Source organism: Centropristis striata, chromosome 16 (genome assembly GCF_030273125.1).
Source record: "Centropristis striata isolate RG_2023a ecotype Rhode Island chromosome 16, C.striata_1.0, whole genome shotgun sequence".
Taxonomy (NCBI): domain Eukaryota; kingdom Metazoa; phylum Chordata; class Actinopteri; order Perciformes; family Serranidae; genus Centropristis; species Centropristis striata.
In genome coordinates, this window is record NC_081532.1 from 21,440,195 (window position 1) to 21,453,972 (window position 13,778).

Sequence of the window (13,778 nt, forward strand, 5' to 3'; positions counted from 1 at the left end):
TTTGCAACACAGTAATCCAGTGGAGACCAAATGTATTAATATTGATAGTCACCACACTAATTTGTACAGTAAAGTTATGATATTATGACAATATTCAACATCCAAAAGTGTTTTTCTTACCTGGTTGTCAAATTTCAGTGACTGTGTACCAACAAGGAAACGAATGGCATCAGTCTCAGCTGTCTGGGCAGTAAGTGCTCGTGCCTGCAGAGTAAATAAGATAAGAAAAGATATATTTATTGTCAAGTACACTGAAATGCCGTGGGATCCCACTTATAGATGCAATAGAAAAATGTTTCATCTCCATCACACCCCTCCCTGCCCAAACGCTCAATAGACCCCCACAAGCATAAAAGTAAGCAGTGTTGACAGTATGTGATGTGAGTATCAGTGTATCGTAGCAGCTAAAAGAGTATTAAAATGTAAATGTAGCATGTATTACACATGAAAAAACAATATTGCACATGAAGACAATTACAGTCTGGGATAACAGTGGGTGATAAGAGTTGAGAAACATGACTGCCCACTCGCATTAAAATGTTTTGATGAAGAATAGAATAAAATCGAATAGAATCTGGAAATAAACAGATGCTAATACATTCCTCTATGCATAGAATATGATACAGCTAGCTGTCATTCGGTAAATAGTAATGAATGGTGAGACAGTACCTGGAATTCAAGACCATAAATAACAGGAGCGTCGTCCTCCATTTTTCAACTTGCTGCAGAGGTTTAAAGGCTTCGTCTTACGATTTAAGAACAATAAAAATACTGTAACTGTGTTAGCAGAAACAGTTTACTTACTGCACAAAACACAACAGAGTACCCGCACTTCCGCGATTCAGAAACTGAAAAAATGCGTAAAATACGTAACGACACGTAACGTAGCGTAGTGTCGGCTTTTAAACGTACGTAGAAGACGTCAAGAATACGAAAATAAAGTGGTGGTGAAAATTGTCTGTTTAGGGATACCGTACATGTAGCTGGCCGTTGGAGCTGCGCATGCGTATAGGAGTTATAGCTGTCACTGCAGTAAGGTAAGAAACATCATCGTGTTTGTTTTTTAGTTATGTATTTGTTGCTGGTCATTTCGTAGTGATAGGGATGGCACGGTGGTATGTTTCGTGGTTTTTATAGCTGTTATTTATCAAGAATTTGTTTTACATTAGCTGCTCAGCTAAGTTAGTGTCCGGAAGCTAACAGGCTGATGTAGCATTAGCAAGATAAGCCAGTACCAAACAAACAACAATCATCCGATATCTCCAGTATCAGCGTCTTTAGGCTTGAATGTAATGAATGAAACATACTCCTTCTCTTTAGGTGTAATGTTAGCTCAGTATTGACGACAAGGGCTAGTCAAAAATAGCGTTTGCTTATCATGACAGGAAGTGACTAAGAAAATGCTGCATATTCTCGTACAATAATGGACACAATATCGTTCAACGTTGATATTACATCTTTCATTCATTCATTCAAACCTTTATTTAAGACTCAGGGGATCAATAGAGGGGAACCCTCATTTACAGTGATGCTGGGCATAAGCAAAGATATCGTCACCCTGTTAAAATAATCGCCTAACTCATTTTTTCAAATTTTGCAGGAAACACAAAAAACTTCACCAAAAGTGTAACATATGACATTTATTGATCATTTCACTCAAAAAGGATGTAACAAAGGATGGCCTTTGGCATAATAATAACACTGTGTGTAAATTATGTAACTTAAGAGAAATAAATTACTTAGGCTTTTGAACATGCCTTTGTGACTTAAGCAAGATATGGTAACACTTGATTTTGAAGGTGTCTACATAAGAGTCACACAAGCCTGTCAGAAACATGACATGACAAGTATCATGAGCATTAATGTTACTTCAAAGTGTCATTAATGTTCATGACACATCCCATGTCATGTTTGTGACACGCTCATGTCACTCTTATGTAAACACCTTAGAGTAAAGTGTTACTAATATTAGTGTCAACAATAAAACACTGATAAACTAAACTGATAACTAAACAAGCTCCCTCTAGCTCTTCTTTGCTGGGTTCTTATCTAACGCCTATGAATGTGGCAAATTGTCAAAGAAGTGATGATCTTAAAGGGGTAAAATCACATGATCTGATCAACTGAGGATGTAGGTGATTTTTACCATAGGTGGCCGGCGTCATGAGGAGATGATTTAGGCAAAAAAACAAACAATTTTGACAAAAAATGACGCAGGCGATTATTTTAACGGTGTGACGATATAAACAATGATAACAAGCAGCAAACAATGGCAAAATAAGTAGCAAACCAGTTAAAATAAGCAGATAATAAATAAGCAAAACAATTAAAATACGTACAAATAAACACACAATAAGTAATATAATGTTACAAACAAAACCAATATTAATACTATTAAAACAGTGACCAATCTGTTCAAAGCAGAAAGACATACCAGCTGTAAAAACTGTAAATGAGTGGATTGATTTGGTTCACATTATATACACAATGGACAAAAATCCAAAGGGTATATTGGGTAATACATGGATGTACATTGAGATATAAAGAGACACAGAAATAGTTATTTTAAGAAAAAGAAACTTAATCATTCAACATGGTTAGACATATATACAGACACAGATATAGGAGGGAATAAGTTTACATGCAGCACAAACAGATGGACGTGAATAACAGAATTTGCACATTAATGCAGACCGCTACAACGTCTGCAACTCCATAAAACACTTACTTTTCATATGGTACGCACACCATCAGCACATACACATTGAACATTGATATTCGCTGGAAAATATTTGAATATTATTAGAAAATCAAACCTTGTAGCACACTTTAAAACTCCGAAGGATAGGTAGGCTAAAAAGACCTACAGATGAGATGAGTCAGGCGTGGAAATCCAGAGTGAATTGGGTTAATGACCAGGTGTAGGCCTATCACACAATGGGGCGGAGCTCCCCTAAAAGGCGTCCAATCAGAAACAGTGCAATGCTGCAACACATCCTACGTAAATAATGATATTTTGAAAAATGAATTAAAAAATTTTCAAAATCGAGGATGCACACCTTTGTGCCATGCGCAAGCCACATACGAAATCTTAGGTCAGTCTGACTAACGGTCACATACACACATTGTAGATAGATACCCATGAAATGGATACACCCCTTGTTGTTTATTATTGGTGGGAATGATAGTGAAAAAACAGTGACTGATCTGTTGAAGAGGGTTATTTAGTCAAGCTCTAAATCACCCAAGCAGTGTAAAAGTATTTCGTTTTAGGTTGTGCTTAAAGTCCTAAAGCTGGTTTGATGCTCTAATACTTAATGCTGGCTTTCCAAGATCAGTCCTGGTACAGGAACCTGAAGAACCAGCCAGTCACTGGAGGGAGTTAAATGTTGACCAGTGTTCCAGTGCAACATAGATGTGATATATGATGGTAATTTTCCAACCAGGTATTTAAAGATATACAGGTACCAGTCACTATTACATCTCTCAGTAAGTGAAGACCAGCAGATCTGAACATAAAGGCCTCTGGTCTGAGTGATAAACATAGTCCAAGGGCTTCAGAAGGAGACGGGGGGAGGTAGCAGTGTGTGTGTTTAATTAGGAATTGATAGGATAAGTTGATTTAACAATCCTCTTCCTTCATCGAAATGTCATTTATTGTTGTGTTGAATTGTCAGGAGCAGTAAGATGGACAGTGGGGAGGCGCCTGCCCAGCGGCCAGTTACCTTGGACATCACAGTGGAAGACGTAACCAACGATGCCCCGGACCCGGACCCTTCGGAGCCAACCACCAGTCAGACCCCTTCCAGAGACAGTGCTATTCCTCAGGAAGACAGCATTGACTTGGGAGGGGAGTTTGCCACCCCCCAGGAGGACAGCAGTGCTACACCTTCTGAGAGCCTAATGGACAAGCTCAATGACCAGATGATGGAGAGTGTCATGATTTCTGACTCGCCTAATAACAGTGAGGAGGATGATGTCGCTCCCATTGACTCCTTTTTAGATGGAGGAGAGGAGGAAGGGAGTGCACAAGAGACAGCAGTTGACAAAGAAGAACAAAGTGAAATTGGACAGAATACAACTGAGATTAAAGTGTCAGTGGAGGAGCAGGAGGATTGTGATTCTGTGGAGAAAGTAGACAAGGAGCAGACAGACACACTAGAGCCAGTCACAGTCTGTGTTTCTCCTCAAGTTGACACACAGAGCCCACCTGAGCTTAAAAATGAGGAGCCAGCACCACAAGAAGCTACAGGGACAAGCCCAAAAGAGGAACCTGTGCCAGTGTGCACCATTTTCAGCCAGGGCACCCAGCCGAAGTCTCTGGTGCCTGATGGCTTCCAGCCCACCCTTATCAAGTCCCCCAGCTTTAGCATGGGGAGTGCTGGAGCAAGCGAGGAGGCAGTGACCCCCAGCAAGTTGACGGCCCCCCTCGTATGCCAGCCCAGTCCCAGTCTCAGCAAGTTCTTCACTGACAATGGACAGGTCAATCCTGCCTCTGATTTCTTTGATTCTTTTACCGTTCCCTCAAACTTCATCTCTGTTTCAAACCCAAATGCTGAGATCCCTCCTGGCTCCAGTCCAGCACCCATAACCCCCACCCCTGAGCGCCAGCTCTCCTCCACCTCCTCCTCCATCTCCACCCCTGGAGGAGCTCTGGACTCTGGTGCTCCGACCCCTAGTTCAGTGTTTGGCCCTGTCCCTACTGAGCCTGCCGCCAAGGCCCAACCTCCTCCACCCCAAGCAGCACTAGCCCCAACTCAAGCCACTCAGCCGCAGCCCTTCAACCAGCTCCAGGCTGTGTTCTCAGGCAGTGACGACCCGTTTGCGACAGCACTGAGTCTGAGTGAGGTGGACAGGCGCCATGATGCCTGGCTGCCATCTGAGGAGACCAGGAAGGTGTTGATCTCTGTGGCCACACAGCAGTACAACCCAGCCTATGTGGAGACCAGCAGACTCACCATGCCAGGACTCAAGTTTGACAACCTTCAGGTAGGACAACACTGCAGTCCTTATCATACAACTTATGTCTCTAGAAAGCCCAGGGAGCAATTACTCTTACAGTATGCCATTTTACGAAGTAAGGTCAAGTTGGAAAAAAACCCTAACTACTAAAAATGTAAAGAAAGTTTATACTGATTAAAAAGATTCCATTCATAAATCCAACATGAAACATAATTACCATCAAAGGCGATGTTTGCTCCGAGGAAAGTTGAGGATCAGGGCAGATGCTTTGGTGAGTCAGACTGTGTAGGAAGCTCAGTTCTTCATATTTACTTGCAGAAGATGGTAGTACAGGATTCCCAAAAACTGAGATCTTGTCTGAGGCGGAGAGGTCAGATCACAGACAATGGTGAGCCAGCAGTTGAAACAGGAGACCATGTTACAGGCAAGATGGAAGAGAAATGTTGATAGCAAGATGTAAACATGTTAATTCAGCATTGTTTTATTCTGTTACTGTCGCACAGTTAGCAGTAGGTTGGTTAAACTGCAAAAAAACAATTTAATCTGAGACAGGATTTTGTCTATACGGCTCACACCAGAGTTTGATTGACAATCAAAGTCTGGGCAGGGATTGGATGCACACTTCATGCACCACTGAGCAACTCTGATTGAGTGATTTTGTCATGTGATTGTGATTAGAAATTAAATATTTTATTTTACTTTTAGGATCTCGGCAGGACTGAATTTGAAGTGTTTTATGTTGTGTGATGGCTGTTAAACTGAATAAAAGAACAGCTTTTTTTTGTCATATAAGAAATGTACTGGTATTATAATGCACAATGTGGTGTGACACGCCCCTAGCTGCAACTAACGATTATTTTAGTAGCAATCAATCTGCCAATTTTATTTTACATTATCAATCAACCAAGTTCTGAAAACCCATGGCGAAACTTTCTGATGCCTTTTTTGCTCCAACCATCCATCCAAAGCCCAAAACAATTTCATTTCATTTTGTATAAAACAAAGAAAAAGGAGCAAGCAAATCATCACATTTGAGAGGCTCAAACATGTGAATTTTTTTGCCTTTTTTACTTAAATTAAGCATTCATATTGACTGCAAAAATTGTTGCTGATTATTTTTTTTCAATTTTCAATTAGCCGATGAACTCTTTCAGCTCTGGTGATATTAGGTTTGGTCAGAACACTCAACTCGGGCTTAGACACATTCTCTTTAAAACAGCTAGGACCCAAGGTTAAAACCAAGGCTTTTTCATGCATTGTTTTAAATATTTCAGCAATATGTTAAAAAGCTTGTGATCTATTCTGCCAAGACATTTATAGCCTTTGGGCTCAACCTAGATCATTCTGATTTTTCAAACAAATTCGAGCATTCTGCGCTGTTCTTGTGTCTACGGCAGAATGACTTGAATGGTTGCAGTCTGACCTTCTCCTGCTCAGGTACAACAGACTGAGCTGAGACAGATGTCACTTGTCCATAAGCATGCATACATGCACCCTTGGCTCATGTGTCAGCATATCATGTTTTTTTTTCTCATAAACATCCTCTGAGCTCCTTCAACAGTCACATTTATTTGTAATAACAACCCTGATGAAACATCAATTCACTTACTTATTCAATTGAATCTTATGGTGTACGTCCACCTCCCAGCTTAGATTGTGTTCATTATCCCCTCAGTGTGTTTGAATGCCTGCTTGAATAAATGAATAAAAATCAAGTATTTTTCCATCATCTTGGTGTTTTTGCTGCTAAGAGCCAGTTTTCAGCAAACAAATTAGATCCACTCTAAAGCTGGATTAAATATAGCATTTTCTGCAGTCTGTTTTTTGTTCAATTTCTTATTTGGGCTGAATATTGTTTTACTGACTGTAAAGATCTAGAGATGTCTGGATCAAGTTTTTTTATTATTGCTCCCAATCCACTTGATTTAATGTAGAAAAAGCCCTTATCTAATATTTAAATCCTTTTGGTAGTTTGTTCTTGTTTCTTACAGTAAAGGCTTTTGCAAGATGTTAAATTTCTATGTGTGTTTTGCTGCAGGGTGATGCTGTGAAAGACTTGATGCTTCGTTTCCTGGGAGAACCCGCAGCAATGAAGCGTCAAGTTCTCACCGCCAACTCTGTGGAACAGTCCTTCACAGGTCTCAAACAGCTCATCGTAAGTCACTCACTGTACTTTTTGTCTCTGACTAATTTGTTTGTGTTCACTTCTGAGTCAAAGTACATCATTCACTGTGTGTGACTGTCTTTGCTGTTGTAGCAAAGTCACCATTATTTAGGCTTTGGATGTCTTTGCATGACAGAGGTTGTCTTTATTTTGACTTTGCATGATTTGCAGGCATGCCTTTCTGAGTGGAGTCGGCTAATAGCAACAGTGCAGGAATATAAGGGTCATAAGTGCACTTATATAGCGCTTTTATCAAATTTTTTTAATTTATTTTTTTAGTGCTTTACACTAATCACTACGCTCATTAACCCATTCACACACACATTCATACTGGTGGCTGAGGCTATCCTACAATTGTGCCACTCTGCCACCGATGAACACAGCATCAACCACCAACCCTCTGATCAGTGGGTGACCGCTCTACCGACTGAGCCACAGTCTCCCCTGTGTCATAACGCAGTAAGAGGGGGAAAAAGCTTGCAATAAATTGCAGGTCAAAATTAGACTTTGTTTTACATAACAAAAGTGTCAATACATTCCCCACCAGAGACACCTTTATTGTATTCACTAGGCCAAAATTAGGGTCTTTTTTCTCTACTGCCTCTTTGGAGAGGGAACATAGCAGGGTAAACTTTTTCAAAACTTTAGAACATTTTGAAACAAGACCAACTTCAAGCCTTACTGTTGGAATGCACGCCATCTTTCTCTTGCAGATCTTTTGCTACAATGCTGTTTCAACACTGCTGTCAGCAGCCATCAAGAGTTAATAACTATAAAGCAACAACAGAGCGTCAACTCTTGACGCTCTGTTGTTGCTTTATAGTTATTTTCCACTTGTTTCTTACTGAACAACTGTGTGTCAAGTTCCTAGTTTGGGGTGGTGCAGGTGCATTGGACTGTACCTGGCAGAGGCCATGAAAAATATAGGATTTTCCATAATTCTAGATAAGGCGTATCGATGAAATAATAACTATGTCCCAAGCTGACCCTAAGGATCCATGTCTGGGCCACTCCATGCACAGTGCAATGGATTTTGCAAGTTAAAATAAAGCCGTTCCAAATCGATCCTTCCTTTGCTAAACTCCACTGTTTATTGTCAAAGGCTGCAGCCACTGATTATTTAGTAGTTATTATTCCATCAATTAATTGAGTAATCAGATATGTAATACTTTTGCTTTATTAATGAGCAGTAGTTAATAAACCAAAGAGAAAATAGGTCAGGTCTCTTAAAATGAAGAACTAACAGTAGTATCCCATTTGAGACACAGTAAGTGACTTTAGGTTGGCGACTCAGTGCACTTTGTATGCTGGATACTAACATGTATATTGTGTACATTTTGGCATGGTTGTTTCAAACCGCACACAGCTGGTATGCACATATCAGAAGCTCAGTAGACCAGCCAGTGATAATCAGCTGCAAACATCATGATATCAGGTGATGGACCGGTTGTTCACGGATTGGAAAGTTGATGGTTTGATCTCTGACGAACATGTCGAAGTATCCTTGGGCAAGATACTGAACCCCAAATTGTTCCATCCGTGTGTGATTCCTGATGGTGGCAGTTGGCGCCATGTAGGGTAGCCATGGCTACCAGTGTATGAATGTGTGTGAATGTGTGAATGATTATCTGTAGTGTTAAGGCACTTTGAGTAGTCGGTAACAGTAGAAAAATCCAATTAAATCTCCAACCTAAACGACAGAATAGGTTGTTTGTCAATACCACCCATAACGACTCATATGAGCATTTGTCAAAATGTCCAGCGATTACATCATTATGCAAACACTTACAGTTTGCAGTTGTAAAAAAGAAAGGGGGAAAAAAGGCTGCAGTTTGGTTGAATTTAGGCTACAAAACCACTGAGTGTTAGGGCAAATAAAAGTCCTGGTTCAATGTTATTAAAGACAGTTTAAAAAGTAAATAAATGTACTTAAATACCGGAAGTAAAGTAGTTACGAAGGTGACGTGACTACTGGAAGTGATATGGTTGCATAAAAACATGAAGCATGGCAGTTCAGTGATGTTTAAATCACATTGTTTATTTTTGTTTTCACATAGGAAACTAACCCTATTCTCCTGGGAGTCTGGCACTGTCATTCATAATTATTACAGCCCCTAGAGGGGAAAGACAGTCTAAAACATAAATATTGGTAATTTTTTGCTGCTTGCACAAACGTCCTATGTGGTCGTTTTTGATGGGAGACCAGTCTGAGAAAAGTTCAGTCCATTTAGGTTAGGAACATGTGCAGTGCAGTTGGTTTCATGGAACATTAGCTCACTTAGGTAAATGATAAAAACACTGGTAGGTTACCACAGCTTAACATTCTCTGGTTTCTGCAGCTTGTCTGACCTCCTGACAGTAAGCCTGTACGAAGCCTGTACAGTCACTGGTTCTACTCACACTGCTGGGTGGTCAAGCCTGAGCTTTACTGAAAACAGTGAATTATTCTTCCGCCAAGCATAAAAATGCCTGTCTTTCTTTGTGACCGTGCAGCCTTGTCGCAATCCCTTTCCTGCTACCATCTATCTATGCAGCTCTCTAGCCTTCCCGCCTTCCCTCTATCATAATTTCTGACCCACGACTGACCCTGTGAGACAGTTGTTATTTAAAACATATGCACAGCAGCAGCAGCAGAACGTGTGATGGAGAGAGGGGAAAGAGGAGAGGAGGAGGGGAGGGTTGGAGTGGAGAGATGGAGAGGTGGAGATCCACTCTCTCACAAGTTCTTTTCTCCTGCTGTGCCTATGTATTATGCATGGTACTGCTGTGCATATTTCAAGGGCCTTCTGGACTCGGTGTATATATACACATACACACACACACACACACACACACAAACACACGCACACACACACACACACAAGATGGTACTTTTAGCTTGCAGTCAACTGCACTATATGGTATAGGTGAGAGTGTGTGTGTGTGTGTGTGTGTGTGTGAAAGAGAGAGAGAGAGAGAGAGAGAGAGAGAGAGAGAGAGAGAGAGGATCATACGCTGTCTGCAAATAGGTGTGGGTGGCTCCCTGGAGCAAGAGGCAAAGGAAAGGAGAAAGACAGTGAGCCAGAAAGATAGCGTAGGCCTACAGGAGAGATGTCAAGGAATGACAAGCAAAGAAAGAAAGAGAAAGCAATGTTATGTGTGAGATATATAGAGGCAGAAGGGGGCTTCACCTGTCCCTAAGCACACACACACACACACACAGACACACACACACACACATTTAGTTTGAGATGTGTAGAGCTACTGAAGGTTCTGCCCCTTTTGGTTTCATTTCTTGATCACCATTTTTGATTATTTGTAGTGAATAAACATTGGCATCAGCATCTCCTGAATCACTAGAAAATATAAAATGCCAATGTTCACAAATATTAGAATATTACATTTAAATTCAGTAAAAGTAAGAGCTATTTTGTAATAATCTATTATGAATGACTGTTCAGACAAGAGAAGACAAATCCAAAATAAATGACAGACAAAGGGTTCAGTGTCAGTGGACATCCGTGCTTTCCAGGTGTGGAGTCCTGGTTTTAGGGTGCAGATCTTTGGCCATCAACATTTTTGATGAACTTGCAATGTGAATGGCTTTACCTATTTTAAGTATTTTGACATGTGCGTAATGGTTTTCTGTTTGGCAACAACAGCGGCTTTTAAGAATAAAAATGTTTTTCCAATCCCTAGGAGCTAGTGAAAATGGCATTGTTTATCATATATACAGTCAGGTCCATAAATATTTGGACATTGACACAATTTTCAGCATTTTGACTCTGTACACCACCACAATGGATTTGAAATCAAACAATCAAGATGTGCTTTAAGTTAGGGGTGTGCCATATCGTATCGTTCACGATAATACCGGTATATTTTTTTTATGGGTAAAAACAATGCATATCACGATATTGGCAACATGCCCTACTTCTTGACAAAGTGGCATAAGGATTTCCTATTAATTACCTAGACCTTGGCGGCCCGCCAGAGTCTCTTGTGTTGCGCTAACGTCACATTTCAAGCTACTGAAAGTATATCTACACTATTCATAACAAAAGTTATGAATGTATCAGTCAGTCCCGGGACTGATACATTACAGTATCTGTAATGTATCAGTCCCGTCCCCTCTCTCTCTCTCTCTCTGAGCGTCTGTGTGTGCGTGAGGCGATCTAAATACTATCAACATGTCCTGTCAGAGGTCCAAACGGTCCAAACACACTGTTGCATTGTGCCGTTCGTTAGCCGCGAGCTAACATTAGCTAACAATTAAAGTTGTTTTAATCACAAAAAGCTACTATTACTTCCTGTCGCTTCACAAATGCAGCTTTCAAAATAAGAGCACAGAATCAACCACAGAAATTACAAGAAGACTGTCAAAATAAGATGCCTTAAATAAAACATAGAAGAACCTTATTCTCCTTTACAATAATTAATTAAAATAGGCAATGATGTGTTTGTGAGGTGTTTGCTCACATTTAGCTCTCAAAGTGGACGAGATTGATCACATTGTACTATAAAATGTACAAAATGTTCTCCCAGGGGGGCCCCCAGACCCCCTAGAAGGTTATTGTTTATTATTATTTGCTAATACTCAAGTAAGTAATTTTTTTGTATTTGGCAACTGTTGAGATTTGCAATTTACACTACATTTAGATTTATGATTGATTTTTATTTTGTTGTACAATTTTTATTTATTTATACGGACTAAAAAATAATTTTCTATATATTTTTCATTATTTTTGATATCGTCAAGAATATCGTTATCGCGAAAATACTCAATATAAATAAAATATCGTGATAATCTTTTAGGGCCATATCGCCCACCCCTACTTTAAGTGCAGTCTTCCAGCTTTAATTTGAGGGTATTTACATCCAAATCAGGTGAACAGTGTAGGAATTACAACGCATTTTATATGTGCCCTCCACCTTTTTAAGGGACCAAAAGTAATTGGACAACATAACTAACATAATCATAAATTAAATTGTCACGCTTAATACTTTGCACATCCTTTGCAGTCAATGACAGCCTGAAGTCTCGAACCCATAGACATCACCAGACGCTGGGTTTTGTCCCTGGTGATGCGCTGCCAGGCCTCTACTGCAGCTGTCTTCAGTTCCTGTTTGTTCTTGGGGCATTTTCCCTTCAGTTTTGTCTTCAGCAAGTGAAATGCATGCTCAATTGGATTCAGGTCAGGTGATTGACTTGGCATTCGCATTCCACTAAAAAATGTCTTTGGTTGCTTTTGCAGTATGCTTCGGGTCATTGTCCATCTGCACTATAAAACGCCGTCCAATGAGTTCTGAAGCATTCGGCTGTATATAAGCAGATGATATCGCCCAAAACACTTCAGAATTCATCCTGCTGCTTTTGTCAGCAGTCACATCATCAATAAATAATAGGGGCTCAATGTGACTCAGTTGGTAGAGCATCCATCCAGTAATCGAAAGGTTGGTGGTGCGGGTTGGAGTATCCTTGAGCAGGATGCTGAACCCCAAACTGCTCCCGATGCTGCGTTCATCTATGTGTGAATGAATTCCCAATGATGGCAGGTGGCACCAGTGTACCCTGGTAGCCTCGGCCACCAGTATGAATTTGTATGTGAATGGGTGAATGAGCGTAGTGTGTAGTGTAAAGCGCTTTGGATAAAAGCGATATATAAGAGCACCCATTTACCATTTTTACCATTTAAATAGAACCAGTTCCATTGGCAGCCATACATGCCCATGCCATTACACTGTCACCACCATGATTCACTGATGAGGTGGTGTGCGTTGGATGTTGTGCCGTTCCTTCCCTTCTCCATACTCTTCTCTTCCCATCATTCTGGTACAAGTTGACCTTTGTCTCATCTGTCCATAGGATGTTTTTTCAGAACTGCACAGGCTCTTTTAGATATTTTTCGGCAAACTAAAATCTGGCCTTCTTGTTTTTGAGGTTCACCAATGGTTTACACCTTGTGGTGAACCCTCTGTATTTACTCTGGTGAATTCTTCTTTTAATTGTTTATTTTGGCACAGATACACCTACCTCCTAGAGAGTGTCAAGAGTGTTCTTGATCTGTCCAACTGTTGTGAAGGGGTTTTTCTTGACCAGGGAAAGGATGCTTCTGTCATCCACCACACTTGTCTTCAGTGGTCTTCCAGGTCTTTTGACGTTGCTGAGCTCACCAGTGTGTTCTTTCTTTTTAAGATTGCACCAAACAGTTGATTTTGCCACACCCACTGTCTTTGCTATCTTTCCGATGGGTTTGTTTTGATTTTTCAGCCTAATGATGGCTTGCTTCACTGATAATTGACAGCTCTTTGGACTTCATATTGAGAGTTGGCCACCAGATTCCAAACGAAAAAACGTCTGGAACAGCTGAGCAGCCAATTGTCCAATTGCTTTTGATCCCCTAAAAAGGTGAAGGGGAACATATAAAATGTGTTGTAATACCCACACCATTCAACTAATTTGGATGTAAATGCCCTCAAGTAAAAGCTAAAAAAGTCTGTACATAAAGCATATAATGATTGTTTCATTTGAAATCCAATGTAGTGGTGCACAGAGCCAAAATGTTGAAAATTGTGTCAATGTCCAAATATTAATTGACCTGACTGTACACACACTGTTTATCAGTTTGTTTTTTTCTTGGGGTTTTTTCATGACCATAGCTTTTGCCTGTGA

At 40.3% G+C, this 13,778-nt stretch overlaps 2 protein-coding genes across 2 annotated transcripts in view; one reads left to right on the forward strand and one right to left on the reverse strand.

Moving 5' to 3' along the window:
* Positions 1-858, reverse strand: part of eipr1 (EARP complex and GARP complex interacting protein 1) — a 74,818-nt gene extending 73,960 nt beyond the window's left edge. Inside the window, exons 1-2 of the mRNA XM_059354066.1 lie at positions 670-858; positions 121-204 (exon numbers count right to left, since the gene is read on the reverse strand). Coding sequence (XP_059210049.1) covers positions 121-204; positions 670-711 — 126 coding nt within the window. The 5' untranslated portion in view covers positions 712-858. The remainder of the gene's footprint in view (positions 1-120; positions 205-669) is intronic.
* Positions 859-1,007: 149 nt separating this feature from the next.
* The window catches only part of trappc12 (trafficking protein particle complex subunit 12), a 47,433-nt gene continuing 34,662 nt past the window's right edge, over positions 1,008-13,778 (forward strand). The window contains 3 exon segments of the mRNA XM_059352810.1: positions 1,008-1,037; positions 3,678-4,989; positions 7,001-7,117. Coding sequence (XP_059208793.1) covers positions 3,688-4,989; positions 7,001-7,117 — 1,419 coding nt within the window. The 5' untranslated portion in view covers positions 1,008-1,037; positions 3,678-3,687.